Source organism: Hordeum vulgare, chromosome 5H (assembly GCF_904849725.1).
Source record: "Hordeum vulgare subsp. vulgare chromosome 5H, MorexV3_pseudomolecules_assembly, whole genome shotgun sequence".
NCBI lineage: Eukaryota > Viridiplantae > Streptophyta > Magnoliopsida > Poales > Poaceae > Hordeum > Hordeum vulgare.
Window position 1 is genome coordinate 401,721,633 of NC_058522.1, and position 20,145 is coordinate 401,741,777.

Genomic DNA, 20,145 nt, shown 5'->3' on the forward strand with positions numbered 1-20,145 from the left:
TCTGTTTGGCACTAGATCGTGGGACTGATCGCGGGACGGTTCGCGGGGCGGATCGAGGGATGTGAGGACGTTCCACTACATCAACCGCGTTCACTAACGCTTCTGCTGTACGGTCTACAAGGGTACGTATATCGAAATCCCCTCTCGTAGACGGACATCACCATGATAGGTCTTCGTGTGCATAGGAAAATTTTTGTTTCCCATGCGACGTTCCCCAACATATGGTGGTTTCTCAGCGTAGGCGCAAGGAACAATAGGATCACTAAAGGCAATGACTTTCTCTTCAACTAGATTGGGTTTAACTATGTTGATTTCTACAGGAGGATGATACTTAAACCACTTCTCTTTGCGAAGATCAACATGAGCAGCAAAAGATTCACATAGAGAAGCTACTATCTCAGAGTCGAGTCCATACTTAGCGCTAAAATCTCTAGAAGTGTTTGTTTCAACAAAAGATTTAACGCAACCAAACTGGAAATTTATACCTGACTCCTTACCTTCTTCAAGCTCCCAATCTTCAGAATTACGTTTGATTCTTTCCAATAAATTCCACTTGTGATAAATATCCTTCTTCATAAAAGAACTAGTACAAGAAGTGTCAAGCATGGTACGATCTTCATGGGAAAGCCGAGCATAAAAGTTTTGAGTGATAATTTCTCTCAAGAGCTCATGATTGGGGCATGAATATAGCATTGATTTAAGCCTCCCCCAAGCTTGAGCTATGCTTTCCCTGTCACGAGGCCAAAAGTTATAAATATAATTCCGATCACGATGTACTAAATGCATAGGATAAAACTTTTGATGAAATTCCAATTTCAACCGATTGTAGTCCCATGATCCAGTATCATCACATAGCCTATACCATGTCAACGCCTTATCCTTCAAAGATAAAGGGAAAACTTTCTTCTTTACCTCATCCTCGGGCAAACCTGCAAGCTTAAATAAACCACAAACTTCATCTACATAGATTAGATGCAAGTCTGGATGTCATGATCCATCTCCTGTAAAAGGATTAGCCAGCAGTTTCTCAAGCATACCCGAAGAAATTTCATAAAAGATATTTTCAGTAGGTACCTCAGGTTGAGGAACAAATCCTCGTGCTACCGTTCGTGGTGAAGATACCCCGAACAAACTCCTCAAAGGAACATTTTCCATAGTGACAAGTGATAATAAATTTCAGCACAGTATCTAAATATTTCCTTACCAAATTCCACTTACCAAAGGCGCTTCCTTCCCTGGAAACGGCGCCAGAAAAGAGTCTTGATGACCCACAAGTATAGGGGATCAATCGTAGTCCTTTCGATAAGTAAGAGTGTCGAACCCAATGAGGAGGAGGAGGCTCTGATAAACGGTTTTCAGCAAGGTAATAATTGCAAGCACTAAAAGTAGCGGTAACAAGTGATGGTGTAGTGAGGTGAAACGTAGCAAGCGAAAAGTAACAAGTAACAAGTAGTAGCAACGGTGCAGCAAGTGTCCCAATCCCTTTTGTAGCAAGGGACAAGCCTGAACAAAGTCTTATAAGAGGAAAAACGCTCCCGAGGACACACGGGAATTTCTGTCATGCTAGTTTCATCATGTTCATATGATTCGCGTTCGTTACTTTGATAGTTTGATATGTGGGTGGACCGGTGCTTGGGTACTGCCCTTACTTGGACAAGCATCCCACTTATTATTAACCCCTCTCGCAAGCATCCGCAACTACGAAAGAAGAATTAAGACAACGTCTAACCATAGCATTAAACTAGTTGATCCAAATCAGCCCCTTACGAAGCAACGCATAGACTGGGGTTTAAGCTTCTATAACTCCAGCAACCCATCATCTACTTACTACTCCCCAATGCCTTCCTCTAGGCCCAAATATGGTGAAGTGTTATGTAGTCGACATTCACATAATGCCACTAGAGGAAAAACAACATATAGCATATCAAAATACCGAACGAATATCAAATTCACATGACTATTATTAGCATGACTTATCCCATGTCCTTGGGAAAAAAGTAACTACTCACAAAGCATAATCATAATCGTGATCAGACGTGTAATGAATAGCATCAAGGATCTGAACATAAACTCTTCCATCAAGTAATCCAACTAGCATCAACTACAAAGAGTAATCAACACTACTAGCAACCTTACAAGTACCAATCGGAGTCGCGAGATGGAGATTGGTTACAAGAGATGAACTAGGGTTTGGAGAGGAGATGGTGCTGATGAAGATGTTGATGGAGATGCCTCCCCTTCGACGAGAGTAGTGTTGGTGATGACGATGACGCCGATTTCCCCCTTCGGAAGGGAAGTTTCCCCGGCAGGATCATCCTGCCTGAGCTCTAGATTGGATCTGCTCAAGTTCCGCCTCGTGGCGGCGGAGAATCCATGAAAAAGCTCCACCCTTATTTTTTTCCGGACGAAACCCTTCATATAGCAAAAGAGGGGGGCCAGTGGGCCACCAGGGTGCCCACAAGCCATGTTGCCGCGGCCAGGGGGTAGGCCGCGGCAACCAGGCTTGTGGGCCCCTGGTTGCTCCCCTCTGGCACTTCTTTCACCCAGTATTTTTTATAAAATCCAAAAAAAAATCCACGTTGATTTTCAGGGCATTTGGAGTTGCGCAGAATAGAGGACTCAGACTTGCTCCTTTTCCAGTCCAGAATTCCAGCTGCCAGTATTCTCCCTCTTCAAATAAACCTTGCAAAATAAGAGAGAAAAGGCATAAGTAAGGTTCCACAAAGTATAATAACAGTCCATAAAGCGATAAATATCAACATGAAAGCATGATGCAAAATGGACGTATCAATATGCATTAATATGTTGTTTTATATTATTTTTGGGACTAACCTATTAATCTAGACCCTAGTGCTAGTTTCTGTTTTTTCTTTGTTTTTGGATATTGCAGATAAGGAATATTAAATGGAGTCCAAACGGAATAAAATCTCTGGAATGATTTTTTCTGGAATGAAAGAGACCTACCAGACTTGGAGAAGGGGGCAGGGCACCTACCGAGAGGCCACAAGCCTGTAGGGTGCAGCTAGGGGGTAGGTCGGGCCCCCTGGCTTGTGGGTCCCCTGTAGGTCTCCTAACCCTAATCTTTGTCCTATAAATTCCCAAATATTCCCCCAATATCAGACGAACACCAAAAAATAACTTTCCGCCTCCGAAAGCCTGTGTTTCCAAGAGATCCAATCTAGGAGCCTTTTCCGGTAATCTACCGGAGGGGGATTCGATCACGGAGGGCATCTACATCAACTCCATTGCCTCTCCAATGATGCGTGAGTAGTTTACCACAGACCTACGGGTCCTTAGCTAGTAGCTAGATGGCTCCTTCTCTCTCTTTGTTCTTCAATACCATGTTCTTCATGATCTTCATGAAGATCTATCCGATGTAATACTGTTTTGCGGTGTGTTTGTCGAGATCCGATGAATTGTGAGTTTATGTTCAGATTATCTATGAATATTATTTGAGTCTTTCCTGAATTCTTATATGCATGATTTCATATCTTTGCAAGTCATTTCGAATTATTGGTTTGGTTTTGCCAACTAGATTAGTAATTCTTGGAATGGGAGAAGTGCTTAGTTTTCGGTTCAATCTTGCGGTGTCCTCACCCAGTGACAAAGTAGGGGTAGTGAGGCATGTATTACATTGTTGCCATCGAGGATAAAAATATGGGGGTTTCATCATATTGCTTGAGCTTATCCCTCTACATCATGTCATCTTACTTAATGTGTTACTCTGTTCTTTATGAACTTAATACTCTAGATGCAGGCAGGAGTCGGCCGATGTGTGGAGTAATAGTAGTAGATGCAGAATTGTTTCGGTCTACTTGACACGGACGTGATGCCTATACGCATAATCATTTCCTTAGATATCTTCATAATTATTCGCTTTTCTATCAATTGCTCGACAGTAATTTGTTCACCCACCGTGTTATTTTCCTTTATGAGAGAAGCCTCTAGTGAAACCTATGGCCCCGAGGTCTATTTTCCATATTATATCTTCAGATCTATAAACCAAAAAATCCAAAAAAAATGTATTGTTGTATTTATTTACTTTTGTTTAACTATTTATCTCTATCAGATCTCATCCTTGCAAATAACCATGGAGGGATTGACAACCCCTTTGTTGCGTTGGGTGCAAGAGTTTGATTGTTTGTGTAGGTGCTAACATTGGGGCCTCGGTTGTTCCTCCTACTGGATTGATACATTGGTTCTCAAGAAACTGAGGGAAATACTTATCTACTTTGCTGCATCACCCTTTCCTCTTCAAGGGAAAACCAACGCAAGCTCAAGAAGTAGCAACTACTAGCTCAGAATTGAAATTGTCTTTCAAGACAAGCAAGATGACATGATGTAGAGGGATAATCTCAAACCAGTGATGAAAATCCCATCTTTTTACCCTTGATGGCAACAACACGATGCGTGCCTCGCTACCCCTTCTGTCACTGGGTGAGGTCACCGCACGGTATGAACCCAAAACCAAGCACTTCTCCCATTGCAAGAATCATAGATCTAGTTGGCCAGACAAAACCCACAACTCGAAGAGAATTACAAGGATATGAAATCATGCATAAGAGAGATCAGAAGAAACTCAAATAAGATTTATAGATAATCTGATCATAAATCCACAATTCATCGGATCTCGACAAACACACCGCAAAAGAAGGTTACATCGGATAGATCTCCATGAAGATCATGGAGAACTTTGTATTGAAGATCCAAGAGAGAGAAGAAGCCATCTAGTTACTAGTTATGGACCCGTAGGACTATGGTGAACTACTCACGCATCATCGAAGAGGTCATGGTGTTGATGAAGAAGCCCTCCGTATCCGAATCCCCCCTCCGGCAGGGCACCAGGACGTGCCCCGGATGGGATCTTGCGGAGACAGAAGCTTGCGGCGGTGGAAAAGCGATTGCGATCGTCTCTTGATTTTTTTGGGAATATATAGGCGCAAGATCTAGGTGAAGGGACCTCCAGGGGGCCCACAAGCCTGGATGGCGCGACCCTCCCTGGCCGCGGGGTGGGGGCTTGTGGGGCCCCTGGAGCTCCTCTGGCTTGGCTCCCAAGTTATCTGATCTTCTTCCGTTCCAAAAAAAATATTTTCGGGGATTTTCTTCCGTTTGGACTCTGTTTAAAAATCTCCTTTGAAAGGGGTCAAAAACATGGGAAAAACAGGAACTGGCACTTGGCACTTAGTTAATAAGTTAGTCCAAGAAAATAAATAAAAAGCATGCAAAACATCCAAAGTTTGACAAGATAATAGCATGAAACCATCAAAAATTATAGATACGTTGGAGACATATCACGCACGTGGTGGCCAGAGGGGAGGACGAGGCCATTGGCGTACGGGGTGGCTGGGGGTGGATGCGGAGTGAGGGAGTGAGGGTCGGTGCGGGGCAGCAAGGCGTGGCTGACAACGCGCGGTGATGGCCGAAGGGGGCTCACCAGAGCAAGGCCACAAGGAGGGAGGGCGTGCAGCGCAAGTGCTCGTCGGAGTGAGGGTCGATGCGGCCGAGGTGGTGCGGTTGCGTGAGGGAGGGGAGAGGGGGAGCGGGGGTTGCACTCACACGGGGGGTGTGGAGGTGCTCGTTTAGGTCAGGAGGCGCCACAGCTCGCGGGGTGGGGATGATGATGATGGCGGACGGCCGACGCCTGTGGGGGCGACCGGGGCGGTGATGTCACTCGAGGGCGCGAGGCGAGGAGGCCGTGGTGGGGCAATGGTGCGGCGGCGTTGGTGGAGGGTCGGCCAGGTGGTGGGGTGGGCCGGCGCCGCCGGTGCGACGTGGGTCTTGGGCCGAAGGAGGAGCGAGGGGAGCCGTCGGTCGGGTGGGGAATCGGGGGGTGAGGGTGAGAACGTGGGGAAGGGAGTGGGGGCACGGGGAGGGTTAGGGTTGCGGGGGTGCTGGGGTTATACCCCTGGTTGGGCCGGCGGTTGGGGAGGCCAGGTCGGGCCTCGACCCAAAGGGGAGGGGGCTTTTCCTTTTTTTTAGCCTTTATCTTTTTAAAAAAACTTTTTGTTTTATATTCTCTTTTCTGTTTTGTAGTTATTTAATTAATAAATAGGTTTAGTAAAAATGTGGAGCTTGGCCCATTATTACTAATGTAATATTATGCACTCCCTTAAAAAGTTCAAGATTTAATTAAAGTAGTTTAGATTTTTTATAATTTAAAAAGCCTTTAAATATTGCTTTGGCCTCTATCTTAAATGTTTTAGGGAATATAACCATTTCAGAAAATGTTGGTTTCACCATGGCAATTATCCAAGAAATATTTACAACACTATGAACATTTTAGTTTTTTGTATTTGAAGAAATAATAATTTGCCCTTATTTTAAATTAGAAATTTGGCTTTGATTTTTAACAAGCAGAAATTTAGCTCAGTTCACTTGATTGACGTGGCACCATTAGTGTGAGGTTACTGTAGCATAACTAGAGGGATTACTGTAGCATAATCCGGGGATGTCAGAGTCTTTGTATGGTTTTCGTAGGATTCACATTTTAAATCATGTAATAGCAAAGGACTCATCATGGAGAATTTCACATATCCTGTTAAAGAAAATAAATTACCACAATGGAAACATAGAGAAAAGGTAATAGCAAACAATGTAGAACTCACCTTTGTTTACAGATTAAATCCTTTTGAGGTTTCTTTGATTGGTCAGCTCAACCTCTCTATGGTGATCTGCTTGATGACGTCTCGGGAGCTAATGAGGCCAATCACCCTCTTTTAGCCCTGCATCTCGAACATGTCCCACGTGTATGTACCTTATTAGCAAGCAAGACCGTGCTGTTAGAACAAGTTTTTCCCCAACTTATGATATAAAACTTCAATGGAGCCCAATAAAAGATAACTAATTTGTGACCGGCTGGACAACCGTTTTAAAAGGCTCGATTTTCATATGGAATCATCCTTTGCTCGGCACATCACCTAAGTACAACTTTATTTTTAAGTTAATCAGATGTTAAATGACTAACAAGTAACCAGGGCCGGCTCTCGCCCCAGGCGAACATGGGCGACGCCCAAGGGCCCGTTTCGGAGGGGCCCATCACCGCATATGTGTAAGTATACTTCTGCTGTTTTATGGGCTGATAAAAGATATCTGATTGGGAGAGAAAAATATCTGATCGGGACTTTGGAAAAGGAGAAGGCATCGATCCATCCACGCATGTTCGATCGTCGCCTCGCCTTGGCCGCCTGCCTACATCGCTGCGCCTGCGCATGCGCGGTTGCACCTCCGGCACTCCGGCAGGCACGTCCGACCCTGACGGAGAAAGAGGGAAACTGGTATATATGTATCTGCAATTTGTATATACTTTCTGTAGTGGAGATCAGGCCTGGTGGAGAACTGAAGATCACCCAGCACTGCAGCACGTGATCAGGCCTGGTGATTAACAAATAACAATGCCCTGATCCCTGCGCCCATTCGCTCAAGGTAATTTAAATACTGCATGTCTGTGTATATATTTGCCTAGTGTCCTAGTCCTTTTAGATCAGTTGATCTCAGGCCCTGGTTGATCTGATTACATTATTGTCGATGAACTCATAAAAACTTGGTTCTTATTTAAGGTAATCAAACTAGCATAGAATATTATTTGTTATATTTCGTTACTCTATTTTTTTTATCGTGATATGACATAACTTAAACGTTTATCAATTGTTTATAGATGTATCTAAATAATAATGTATGATTAGATTTAAACTTTAATATTTTACGTTTGTATATCTATAAATGCGTACACATTTATTTTCCTAAGGGCTTATTTTTGAACTTCGCCCTAGGGCCTCGAAAAAGATAGAGCCGGCCCTGCAAGTAACCCTACTAATAGCTTAAGTGCGATCCATACATGGCATGAGCAAAATCACAGCAAAATGAATTCTCTTGGAACAAAAAATTAAGCCACTCGAATATTTAGCTAGCTAATAGAGTGACATCAATTGGTAAACAAGAATATGATGAACTCGTAGGCAACATGAATACAAGGTTTATTTGCCAAGACTTACTATATAAACTACAATGGATAATTTTCTTTATTTATCAAGACTTGCATAACTGCAATGGATAATTTTCTTTATTTATCAAGATTTGCATATGGTTTGAGCTATCACAATACTGAGAAAACCAATTATAAAGCCTAAGTACGTTAATCAGTAACATTGATTCTTGATTCTAAACCATCAAATACATGTAGCGGTCTAGAGGAGGAACTCATTGATTCCTGTATTGGACAAGCAAAAAATAGAAATTAACAACATAACTAGACCTTTGAAAGTTGAAACATTATCAAACTAGAAATCGTCTCTCTCATGTTTGCTCTTCAATAGCTACTTGGCTCAGTCATGTTGACACAATAGTCAAACCGCCCATTGTTAAGAACATGCACAGTTATGAAAACATGAAGCTAGGAATGATATTTGTGATGAGTATTCTATCATCGGAACAATTGTGACTCTTTTTTCCAGTACACTCACGATTGTACACTAACAATTCTATTAAGTGTATTTCAATGTAGTGGATGTACTTTCATTTTTTGGTGAAAAGTTTATTAAATAGTAGGACTTTAAATAGTTGTATAAATTGTTCTCGACATCAACGATGCCTGTCACGCATCCTCGTCGTTGACTCGGTGGCGACAACCTGCTTGAGAGGCGCCGTGTCCGGGACCGGGCTCCGCCGGGCTGGCACTGGGAGGTGCTACCTTCCGGGACACGCATCTTGGTGAGGAACTAGGCTTCCGTCGTCGACTCGGAGCTTCTTTGGTGGCGGTCGCGTGGGTCACTTTCGGTGCGGAGGCAGCTGACCCCCGAGGAGGAGGTACGTCGCCGTGTCAGGGAGGATGACGAGCACGTCCATCGCTGCTTGGTTGCCTTAGACGCCGGATTATCCAATACCTAATAGGTTCTTTAGGGATCTTATCCGAGCTATGATCATGTGATTGTTCCTTCTTTGTGGGTGTCCACTGCCCGCGCCTCAGTACAACGACAAATCTTTGGGTGATCAGTTTGATCAGGAACCACGAGTGAACTAGATTATACTAAAGATGTATTCGAGATTATATTCGATAATATTCGAGATGTATTAACTTGATTATTGGTTGTAACTTAAATAGAAACTTTGTGCCTCTTGAGATCTATTGCAGGACAAGCGCTTTTGACTTTGTTGCTACAAAAAATTAAGCTTCTTAGTGTCGACACGTACATCATTGCATGATTTTTGTTTTTGTTGTTGTAGCCTTTAGGATAGGTTTTTATTTGTCCAATGTTTGTGATTTTTAATATTATATAGAATCATGAACACTAGAAATGGCGTGGTCTAATGCCGATAGGATCCCTGCGTGCCATTTGTGCTGAAATGACACGGGTATATGCGACCATTATCCTCACCTAAACAACGATATGTCCTTCACCGTCAAGCTGACGGATGACTTCCCGATTATTACGGTATGTAAAGACGGCATGTTTTTTTTATTCAAGTATGACGTGTGATTTTTTGCTTTAGTTAAACTTTAATTTTCTTTTGTACAATTCGACTAATGTGCTCCCTGCCATGCAAGATTTGTTGTCTTGGACAAGTTTCATTTTAAAGAGAAGGACAGTACAGGGCCTAAGATAGCTCACCTAAGAACATATCATTTCACTTTTGTTGTCAAGGTAAAAAATTATGAAGATCACACATTTTTTGGTTGTTATAATTGGAGAGAATTTTGCAAGGCATATGGGTTGAATTAGGACATGAACATTACCTTCGATCTTGATAATGATGATGTCCGTGATAATAATATAGAAATTTGGGTGCATGCGGAGGATGGCTTGATTCCAGTTCTACATCCAGGTGAGTTTTGTCAACAGATTTGTTAGGTAATTTATATTGATTATTAAAAAGTATCTGGTACTCATCCCGATTATTTTTTTTTTATTTTCAATTATTATCTTATTTCCATGCTACAAGAACTACACGGCAGATAGTAGATCGGACCTACTACAGTTATGGCTCCGAGCTTATTTGGTTGGAGAAAAATCATCTCATCTCATTTATTCATGATGTTGACTATCATGCTAAAAATTACATGACTGGCAATGTTTATTATGGATATGTGCCACTAGTGCACCAGTTGAGCCCTTATAACATCACTTCAGACAAATTTGTAAGTTTTTTTTACCATTGCATCACTAATCCATCTTTTTTATACATTATTCTTAAGCAAAACTAGTTTGCTAACTATATTATTATTACTAACAGGTACTCCCGCCAGAGACCGTGCCTAAATGGATGTTTATCACAGGTGATTTGCAAATTGTTAGCTTACGACCAACCCTGATTAATTACCGTGGTAAATACAGGATATCTCAAAGTGAGGACACTCTAAAAATCAAAGGATGGAGACATGCAATACAAGCATCCATGATACCATTTGGAGAGGAATACTTGCACATCCCACAAGTTGGAGATAGGTTGATCTGTGTTTTTCAATACGGAGATGTCGGAGTTCGCCTTTATTTTGGTTTTTTTACCTAGAAAAAGTAGTAGTTAGTGTTTCAACCTTGTGATAACTTGGTCATTTGCTACTATGATAACAACCAGAATGATGAGGAGTTCATCTTTTTTATGCTATTTTATCTAGAATGATGAAGAGCTTTTTAACTAGTATGTACAATGATGAGGAGTAATACGATGTCGTGTAATGCTTTCTTCACTTCTATATGTACGTACTAGCTAGCGTCTAGTTGACATCGACCGAAAAACGTCAACAAGCATAAGGAACAAAAGATGATGGACACAAAAAGAAAAGGGAGAAACACAATATGAAACCCCTAAACCCTTCAGAAAACTCTAAACCCCTCTTTAAAATAAAAAACAGCATCTCGCAGCTGTTGACGCGTGGCCGCCTCCCCGCCACTGGTGCTCCAAAGCAACCACGTGAAGCACCGTTAGTCCCGGTTCGTAACACAACCGGGACTAAAAGTTTCGACCTTTTGTCTCGATTGTTTAGTCCCGGTTAAACCGGGACTAAAGGCCCTTTGAAACCGGGACAAAAGGCCCGTTTTCCATTAGTGCAAACACGCTCTTTACTTCTCCCACACAAACCGCTTCCCTCTTAACAGTTTCCAGGCGACGTTTCTGCCCCCTTTCTCCATTGCTGAGGATGCGGGTTCTCGCCTCCTTTGTCCGCCGCTCGGGCAACGGATGGTGTTGGGGACCCCGGTGATTCTGCTCCCGTTGATTGGAAGGGTTGGTCAAGTTTGTTCTTGGGGCGTTGTTTCAGTGGTGCGGACGGTGTCGTGTCTTTGCAATAGAGTGCCTCTGCTCTTTTCCCACATCGGCGGTGCATTGTTGGCGTAGAAGATATAGCATGAATTTATAGCGTAGTACTATAACATGTTGGAAGTATATTTATTTCGTGTTATTCATTATAGTATAGTATATTTATTGTGGTAAAAGAATATACCCCGTGAGGCGTGAGCTTCACGCGCGTCAAACTTGCACACGACCAAGAGAGACCACAGTGTACCAATTCTTTCCAGAAACATGCTAAGAAGTCACATGGTGGCGCCTGGCGTGTATGAGCTCCTAAACCCTTCTTTTGCCTTACAGACTATTCTCATCTCCCCCTTTTGCCCTACACACACTGCTCCCCTTTCCTCCTTCGCCGCAGTCTCCACTGGTTTTCCTCTCCTCCTCTTCGGCACTCTCCCCTGGCTCCCATGCCTTTCCTCTCCTCGCCTCTCTCACTCGATCTCTCCGAGGGGTGTTTCATCAACTCAACGGTTGATTTCATCGACCACATGCTGTAACGCCAGCTAGGTGTTCCTCGTGATCAAGGTTACCCTCCCCTGAGCTAATAACCGGCGTTATGTTTGGTTAGGTTACAGATTCATGTGTTTTTGTTGGTAGATTCGTTATCAAAGTTGTTCAATTGGTAGATCTACGTGTTTGTCTACTGGCGTGATGTTCCGGTTTGAGATGGTGCAGATTCATGAAATCTTCATTGGTAGACCTGCCTACACAAAAATAGTTTAATTGGTAGACCTGCTAGGCAAAAAGGGTTCTTCAATTGTTAGATCTGTGTGACTGATTGTGAACTGCAGCCGCTTTTCTTGTTACTAATGATAAATTCAACAGGTTATTCGTACAAACATGGACTTGGTGTATGAGAGGGGATTTCCTGTAGGAAAGGAACCCTCTGGCATACTTCCTGATGTATATGATCTTGACTGGAACCCCAATGCCTCTAGCTATGAAGCCTTGGGAGTTCTGGTTTGTGCAAGTTTTGAAGGAACAGTGGTCATCCGAATCAATAAGCTTGACAAAAAGCACAGTGGAACACTGCTGGTGTGCTTTGTCTTTAGTTCTTACTTGTTCATTTTACTCTTTAACTATGTGGTGGATTGTGTGAATACTGAACTAAATGTATCTTGAATATTACAGTGCAACAGAAAGTCACCACCGGGACGGAGGACCCTGAGTTGTAAATGGTCTATTCATGATCCAAGGATCTTGGCTACAGGAGGTAGCCAGCGGCACAAGAACACCGAAAGATGACGTACAGGTGGAATCATTCGGTTGCTAATGTACAATGGCACACGTTTCGAGGTGATGCAGAGCTTCAAGGTAATTCTTTGATCGTAGTGGACAATCGAGGTTCCCTCCAAACCCGTTGTTAATCCAATTTAGCCATGGATGTAAGAGGAGGTGCTTTGATTTCTTGATTTAATTCAGGTGCAGGATGGGGAAGATGTTTCTCAGCTGAGCTGGGACCGAGAGGGAAAATTCGTGTTAGCCACAGTTAACAAAGACGGAGGTCAGGCCAAGCTCTACATTATAAACCACGCTTCAAGGCGTAGAAGTTCAATTGCGCAGATAATTGACCATCCACAAGCAGAGTCATCCACCCCATTGGTCTTTACAGCCAAATTCCATCCAGTGGATCCACTTTTTATATCTGTGGCAGGAGATACTGTTTGGGTGTGTATTCTACCTATAATGAAATTTATGTGCATCAATCACCGTATTAGATTAAACTCTTATGGTTTTTCCAGATATGGCGTAAAGGCACCATCCAATCTAAATGGCAAGACACTCATGTCTTGTGAGTAATTATTTTCTTTTACCCTGTATTTGACTACTTTCTAGTACATATTAAACTAACATGATAATCTTTCTTGAATAAATAAATAAAATCTTGAATTAAATACTATCACCTGACTGCAGGAAAATCAATGCGTACATTGGCAGAAATTATTACATGCAGCGTCCTCTCATATGCTTTGACGGGTCTGGGGAAATGTTGGCGGTCTGTGAGTATGTCTTTTATCTTCCTTTGTGAATTCTACTTTCCAGGGCCACTCCATATTTATTGAAAGCAATCTAACTAGAAGCTGATCTACTAACAGGGGTGATGATTCTGTCAGTGTCTGGAGCTTTGTCCCAGAGGAGATGATACGACGCCCTGAGTAATCATTTAATACGTGATTAAAACTACTCGTAGATTATTCCAATTATGTAACTCCCACGTTATATAAAATGCAGGATGAAATTACTCACCCGATGCAATGATCTTGAAAGAATTGTTTCACTTGACTGGATGAAGTAAGTAACCGTCACTTCTTGTATTTTACATATGTTTATCCTTTTCGGCAGATCATTTCACTTTTTGGAACTCTAAAATTTACAGGAACACAATTGTTGTAGCAAATCAAATTTCTACGTGTGTCTACACTGTGAACAAAAATTTGGTATTTTCTCTAGTCTGCTATATTCAGTTTCAGCAAATATCATCTCAGTAGGGGTATCTAGACTTGCAATGAAATCTAATCTGACAACATATTTCTGAATGTGACAGCTGATTAACGGAACTGGAAATTTAAAATTGAAATGCAAAAGATCAAATCATACTCACTTTTATGAGCAGCTTTGCATGAAGATTGACCCACGTGTAAGTTGTAACATCCTTGGTTAGGCCTCTCGTCGACATCATTTTCTATTTCCTTTGTAAATGAATGTATTTAATATGCAGCGTACCGACTATATCGCAACTGGGGGAAAGGATGGCTATGCTACAGTATGGAAATGTGTCGATAAGAAAGATACTGTTCCCATGAGAAGAAGGAACTATCTGGCAGAGGCGGCGTACTACCAGACAGAAGTCAGCCCTCCACCCAGTGATAGCGAAGATCAGACGGGTGATGATGATAATGATGTCCGGACACTCATCAGATGTGAGACCTCTGATGAGGATGAGACAGATAAAGAAAATGTCAAGGAGCACAAGGAACCCTCAAAAGGTGAAGCAGTGGCCGGCGCTACCCAGGAAGAATACGGTGAGGATGCTTCAGTTCTTCCTTGTTTATTTGCCTGTCATGATCAAGATGCTAAGCCAGTGCAGGGGCGACCGAAACCAGGAGGGGCTCACTAATCTAAACTTTCTTATTCTTTTGTCAGGGTTCTCCTTAGTGTTTGTCGTTAATTCCCGATGTGTAGCTAATTCTTTTTATATTTGGTGATGATTGTAAAACAAAAAAAAACTGAATTAAAAGATGTATTCATTTCTTCTATTACGACAATAGAAGCAGAAAATAATCACACATGGTTGTTGGTTATATAAATTTGCCATGAATCCTGACTAAATTTAACTTCTAGCTTCATAGGAATTCTTACTAGCTAAAGTTAAATCCTTTTGCTGATCAGTACAACCTGTATCAATGCAGCATCGGTGGGAGCACTTCCACTTGATATGTTGAAAATTCCTATTGGAAAAAGGATGTTCTGCAACAAGCAGTTTAGCATGAAACCAATTGCTGCAGTAGGGTTCTATATGGAGCACACCCTGGCACGTTACAAGTTTGAACAGTTTGGTGATCTCATTTATCGCAATGCAATCGATAAGCTTGTGAACAAATTTGACCATCCAAAGGAGGTTAGTTGAACTGAAACTTGCGACCTCTTCAATTTGTAAGGTGATGTAACAGAACTATTTGCTGTAGTATATCTGTTGTTTTAAAGGTTAGGAGCAATTGTGCCAAGTCTTTCATTGCATCCACTATATTAGAGTCCATGGCTTATAGGTACTTCTGCCATTTGACATCTTATTTATTCCACCTGATACTTTCTGTTTGTTGCTGTGTGTATGCATTACTTCCTAGTTTTAGTTCTTTATTATAAGTATATTCATTATGTAGCATTGTAGCTTCATTATTGCATTTAGCACATTATAGTCAGCTCTTAAGATGGCATGATAGTTTGTGACTTCATGTCTTTACCTTGATCAAGGATTACACTTTCTGCATCTATATTTGTCTGTCTTTTTTACTAGTGAGAGTGTAGTAGTAAAACTGTAAAACCATGAAGGTTAGCAGAACTGCAGAAGTTCTTGTCAGAAGGGCATTTAGCTTGTTCTCAGAATTATTATTTTTCGTGTTGAAGTCTACAATTTATGGATCTGTTGCGATTTTGTTTTGTTATTTTTTTCTGAATTTGGTTTACTTCATTTAATCCTTCAGATCTTACAGTGGAGGTTTGATTCAAAATATATGATCAGAGGACTTGTTCTTGATAAGAACAAAGGAAACATTTTGAAGGTAAGTTGTAGTTGCTTGAATTCACTACTTTTGGAAATGACAATACACCACCAGCTGATTAATAACCATAATCTTAACTGAGGAAAATGGGAAGAAGATGCAGGAAACGATTGGACGAAGATGTGAAATCATTTTTTGTCTTTTGTTGTTTGATTTCAGTGTAAAAGTGTCCATCCCTAGTTGAATTATTTATTTCTGGCTTCCCAATCTATCATTTTAACCACTTAATGTAATAGCAGATTGATAAATACAATTCTGTGGAGGTCGCATTTCATGGATTAAATGCTATTTCTAAGGAAGAAATTGCTAATGTTTATGGGAATAAGATGTTCATTCAAGATTCCTTCACCGAGCCTGATTATGCCATCGTAGATAATGTATTTTCAAATGTGGAAGCGTACCTGTTTTCTCAGCTAGTAACCTTCAAGGACAAGAATGGAGAAGCTAAGTAAGTTCATACTAATCCACGAATATTTGTTGTATTAAATGTTTTCAATTTTTTAATGATTATTTAATACGATGCGACCCGTATGTATTTGCATTTTTACCATACTACTATGTGAATGGAATTCCCCTGTCTCAAATCACTCCAGCCATACAGTGACCAGTTGCATCCTGCGAGTTTCTAAGGTTGTTGGGGTGACATTGCTATGTTTGGTAGATTTCACTACCAACTTCTCCATACCAAAAGCTGTAGTCAACTCCAGATTGTCGTCAGAAACCTTATAATAATCTTGCCATACATCTTCGGACAAGTGAACAGAGCAAGATTCTTTGCCAAATAATCCGTTATATAATACTCCCTTAATTTAGTGTAGTAATTTTATTTTATTGGTGCAGGTACGAGGTTCTGCATAGAAACGTGAGGCATGCCATTGACATGTGTTGTCGTGAGGGATGCTTAGAGCAAGAAATTCAAAAGGATCCGAGCCGGTATTCTCTTTTAGTTTTGGGAAATCTAGCATGTAGTTTACTTCTCCTTTTATGGTAATCTGACACAACCACGTATAGGTACATCCATATGGATCCGGCAATCATAGCAATGCTTAGAATGATAAGAGAATCCGGCCGGCGCACATTCTTGGTAACAACTAGGTTCTGATATTCTTATATATCGTTTTGAACTTTTACAGAGATTTATGTGTTGACTGCATGTACCCTAAGAACTAAGGGTGTGTGTACTCAGGGTTGTCTACCCTTCATTTTCTTCTATCAAAGATACACAACTCTCCTGCATGTTGGAGAGAAAATATTTATGAGCGGACATGATCATTGTGGCGTTGATTTTATTGTTTCATTCTCCTAACTGAAGCACTTAGCTAGAGTTGATTAATAAAGTTAATTTTCAACTTTCTTCTTTTCAAGTTTCCAAATTTTAGTTGCTGGCTCTTGCTTCGTAAGTCTATGCGTGCTCGTCAATTATCTAAATGTATATACACTTACACTTTTTATGCAGCTTGTGGGAGTACACCAATGTCATTATGAACTATATATGCACTCTATCTGTCAGAGACAGTGACATCCACACTTGGCTTGAGTACTTTGATGTTGTGATTACAAGATGGTTGGTTTTTTTCCTTTTGCCCTGTCATTAAAATCTATGCCGGGTAAAATTGTCTGTTTCTTCAAGTCAACTTGGTCTTTCTATTTTTTTTCAGCCTGAAACCATGTTTTTTCAATGACGACCAAGCGGCGCTCCTTGCAGTGGAGGTTGAATCTGGAAAACTTATAAATGTAGACATTGAGGCTAGCGAGGTAATTTAGAACTATGATCCATTTTCATGATCCATATTTTATTTTATTTCTAATATGTCTGATCATTTTTCAAGATGAGGAGATCAAGTCAGCCTCTTGAACAAAGACAGAAAGTTTACCAGGTAATTATGTTCCTAACATGGTGTATGTAGTGGTTGCAACTATATACTGTTACTGGTTAATATAGTCTGGTTTGTTACCTCGTGTTTGTTTAGTTACTCGATTTATTTTGTTGACTATCTATCTTTTCCTTAAGTAAGCGAGTAAGTGTTTTTTTCTCAGGGAGGTAACGCTTTTCACATACAAAGGTTACTTGCTGTTGAGTCTAGTTCCCAGGTAGGAATGTGATACTAATTGTAGATTTATTATATGGTTAATTCCCTATTTATTGAGAATTTCGTTTTATATTGCACATCAATCAAATAAAATGACACTACATTTATAATAATATAGATCTTCTACGTTAGTCAGCAATTGTATGAAGATGTACTTCCCAGCAAGAAGGACCAAGGTATGTGCCTTACATTCTCTACTTTTTGTATGTTAGAATTCCGTATGTTTCATAGTATTGATTAAATTTGGTAGTTTGATTACATGGAAGACTTTTGTGCGAGATCAGGGTGGCTGCCCACTACCCCACATGTCATGTTTTTTTATATCCAGTGAATTCCAACTGATATTGCATTTGCTCTATTCACTTCCTAAGTGTTTATTTGATATTATTAAAAGGTTGGCGGACTATGCTGGTAATACCTGAGCTTGAGCAAGAAACCGAAGTTTTTGCAGAATCAAGTTCTATGAGAGAGGTATGTATTGATATACAGTTACCGATATTGAAAATAACCCATAAGTACTAACAACTGATATACTGCGGGGATACTCATATATAAACTCATATTAACTGGGCAAAAACTTGAAAATAGTACTCATAACATGTAATATTTTGGTTGACGTTGAGTTGTCACCTTTAGAATGACAGTGAAGCATGGTGGCAGAGCCAATTTCTATTATTGGTGAATGTACTAAACTTAGCATTGATTTATAAAACAAGTTTCATTGTAGATTCGCATTTTTTTTTACCAAGGTCTGTGATTTTATCTCAGGTCAGAGTAGAGTTTGCAAGGAATATTGATAAAATAAAAGTGCAGTTTTAGTGTGCATTTCATGTAGGGAAAGAAGGGGGGTGGATAAAGCAGTGCCAAGTTGTATGGTATTAAAACTAAAAAAAGAAAGAATGTACCACTTGCGTATGCTAATTTCTATGCAGTCAGCGGATGATAATAACTCGTTGGCCCTTCTTTATGTTCTACGTAGGAACTTGGACGATTGAGGATGAAGCGCAGTTCAATTACAAATGAAATCCATCACTGTAGCCGGTCTCTCCGGTAAGTTAATTTGCGCTGTTTTTCCACTATAGAGTTGCCTCACTTAATATTTTTCTAAATTTCCTTAATTTTTTGTATCTTAATCCAGATATCAAGCACTTGTAGAGAAGAACAAAGAGAGTGAGGCTTATGTTCATTCTAAAAAAATGTTCGAAGACAAGCATCAAAATCTAGTGGTGAGTTTTAATATCCATTGGCCGGTACATGAGAAAAAACAAGATTTGCCTTCTTGAACAAAATAATTATAAATCTACGGCTAGGATATGAATCTGTACCAGTTAAACCAAATTTCGGCTTTGTAATAATAGGTTCAGCTGGATGAACTGAACCTGATGGAACAAGTGATTCGCAGAAACTACCATGAAAAGGTAATGCAGGTTACTCTGACTACATACATCTCCCCAGTGGCGAATCCAAGGGGGTGCTTCAACAGGCTTGAGCCCCCCCCCCCCCCCCCCCCCTCCAAAAATAAAAAAGCAAAATTTAGTAGTATTCATCATAAAGAATTTGATATTATCTGAACTAAAAAACTGAGAGTTAGTGCTTTCTTTCAAGATTCGCCACTGCATCTCCCCTTATACCCCCATCATCTAATCGAGTGCTCTGTTTTCATTTACTTATGCAGTTTAACTTGCACTGGGGTCAGATTATGAAGGCAGGGTTTAAAGATTCTAGGTTTGCTAACCAGGTGCTAATTTCATGTTTCTATTGAAGTTTTATTCATGAATGAAAGTTAGCATTTGGCTGTACTTTTTTTTCCCATTGCAAGAGTAAGCTAATATATTTTTGCTTGTTTTAGGTGATGACAATTCCGTGTCTCTACACCAGTTCTATTACGAACTTGACTCATTATGATTGGGAGGTGGAGATTAGCCCGCAGGAAGATGACACAGCTTATGAGTTGTCCGACCTTGACTTGACGTAGCGAACACGAGTAGCCTATTATTGTCCCTGATTGTCAAATTAGTAGAGTATTAGCGAGACTGTGTGTACTGATGGTTTGGTAAGTACAAGCAACCTATGTGTGATGTCTACAATCTCTCGTCGGAGGACCAACTACTTTTAGGTGTTCTGATAAGCATACATGATACATACGGAGTACGTCACAGCCGCCGGCAAAGAACATCCTGCGTTCTAGAATCCTCGGCCGTACAACATCCTCTAGAGCCCAAACAAACAACGTTTTTTTACCGGTCGACAACGTCGACAAGTTGTTTAATCGCACTTCTTGCAGCCACAATGGCCAAAATCAGATTTTTATTTTGGCCTTTGGGGTATATGAAAAACCAGATCTCTGTGAATAAAATCTTGTTTGTCAGCTCAACCCAATCCATGGATACAGGAAACTTGGTTTCCGGAAACCCAATATTTCGTGTTTATGGAAAATCGATTGTTAGTAGTTTTTCTCGCCCACGCTTATTTCTTGAAAAGCACATCCACCG

The 20,145-nt window shown here is 40.8% G+C and overlaps 1 protein-coding gene across 1 annotated transcript; it reads left to right on the forward strand.

Moving 5' to 3' along the window:
* The first annotated feature begins 11,578 nt into the window (after positions 1 to 11,578).
* On the forward strand, positions 11,579 to 19,737 carry LOC123396524 (cytosolic purine 5'-nucleotidase-like). The gene is made up of 27 exons (XM_045091440.1): positions 11,579 to 11,808; positions 12,109 to 12,318; positions 12,415 to 12,597; positions 12,706 to 12,951; positions 13,026 to 13,075; positions 13,198 to 13,287; positions 13,380 to 13,439; positions 13,516 to 13,575; positions 13,661 to 13,721; positions 13,829 to 13,921; positions 14,003 to 14,306; positions 14,694 to 14,902; positions 15,486 to 15,563; positions 15,803 to 16,011; positions 16,404 to 16,496; positions 16,575 to 16,658; positions 17,020 to 17,127; positions 17,222 to 17,318; positions 17,393 to 17,440; positions 17,601 to 17,654; positions 17,772 to 17,829; positions 18,048 to 18,124; positions 18,633 to 18,703; positions 18,792 to 18,879; positions 19,012 to 19,071; positions 19,329 to 19,391; positions 19,503 to 19,737. The coding sequence occupies exons 3-27, from the start codon at positions 12,556 to 12,558 to the stop codon at positions 19,626 to 19,628; spliced, it is 2,529 nt and encodes an 842-aa protein (XP_044947375.1). The 5' UTR covers positions 11,579 to 11,808; positions 12,109 to 12,318; positions 12,415 to 12,555; the 3' UTR covers positions 19,629 to 19,737.
* The last annotated feature ends 408 nt before the right edge of the window (positions 19,738 to 20,145 follow it).

Bases quoted from the DNA above. Each gene is read 5' to 3' on its own strand.
- LOC123396524 (XM_045091440.1), top strand. From the start codon at position 12,556: ATGTACAATGGCACACGTTTCGAGGTGATGCAGAGCTTCAAG. The intron at 13,722-13,828 runs GTATTTTCTCTA...TGAATGTGACAG, and splicing joins ACACTGTGAACAAAAATTTG to CTGATTAACGGAACTGGAAA. The intron at 15,564-15,802 runs GTAAGTTGTAGT...ATGTAATAGCAG, and splicing joins ACAAAGGAAACATTTTGAAG to ATTGATAAATACAATTCTGT.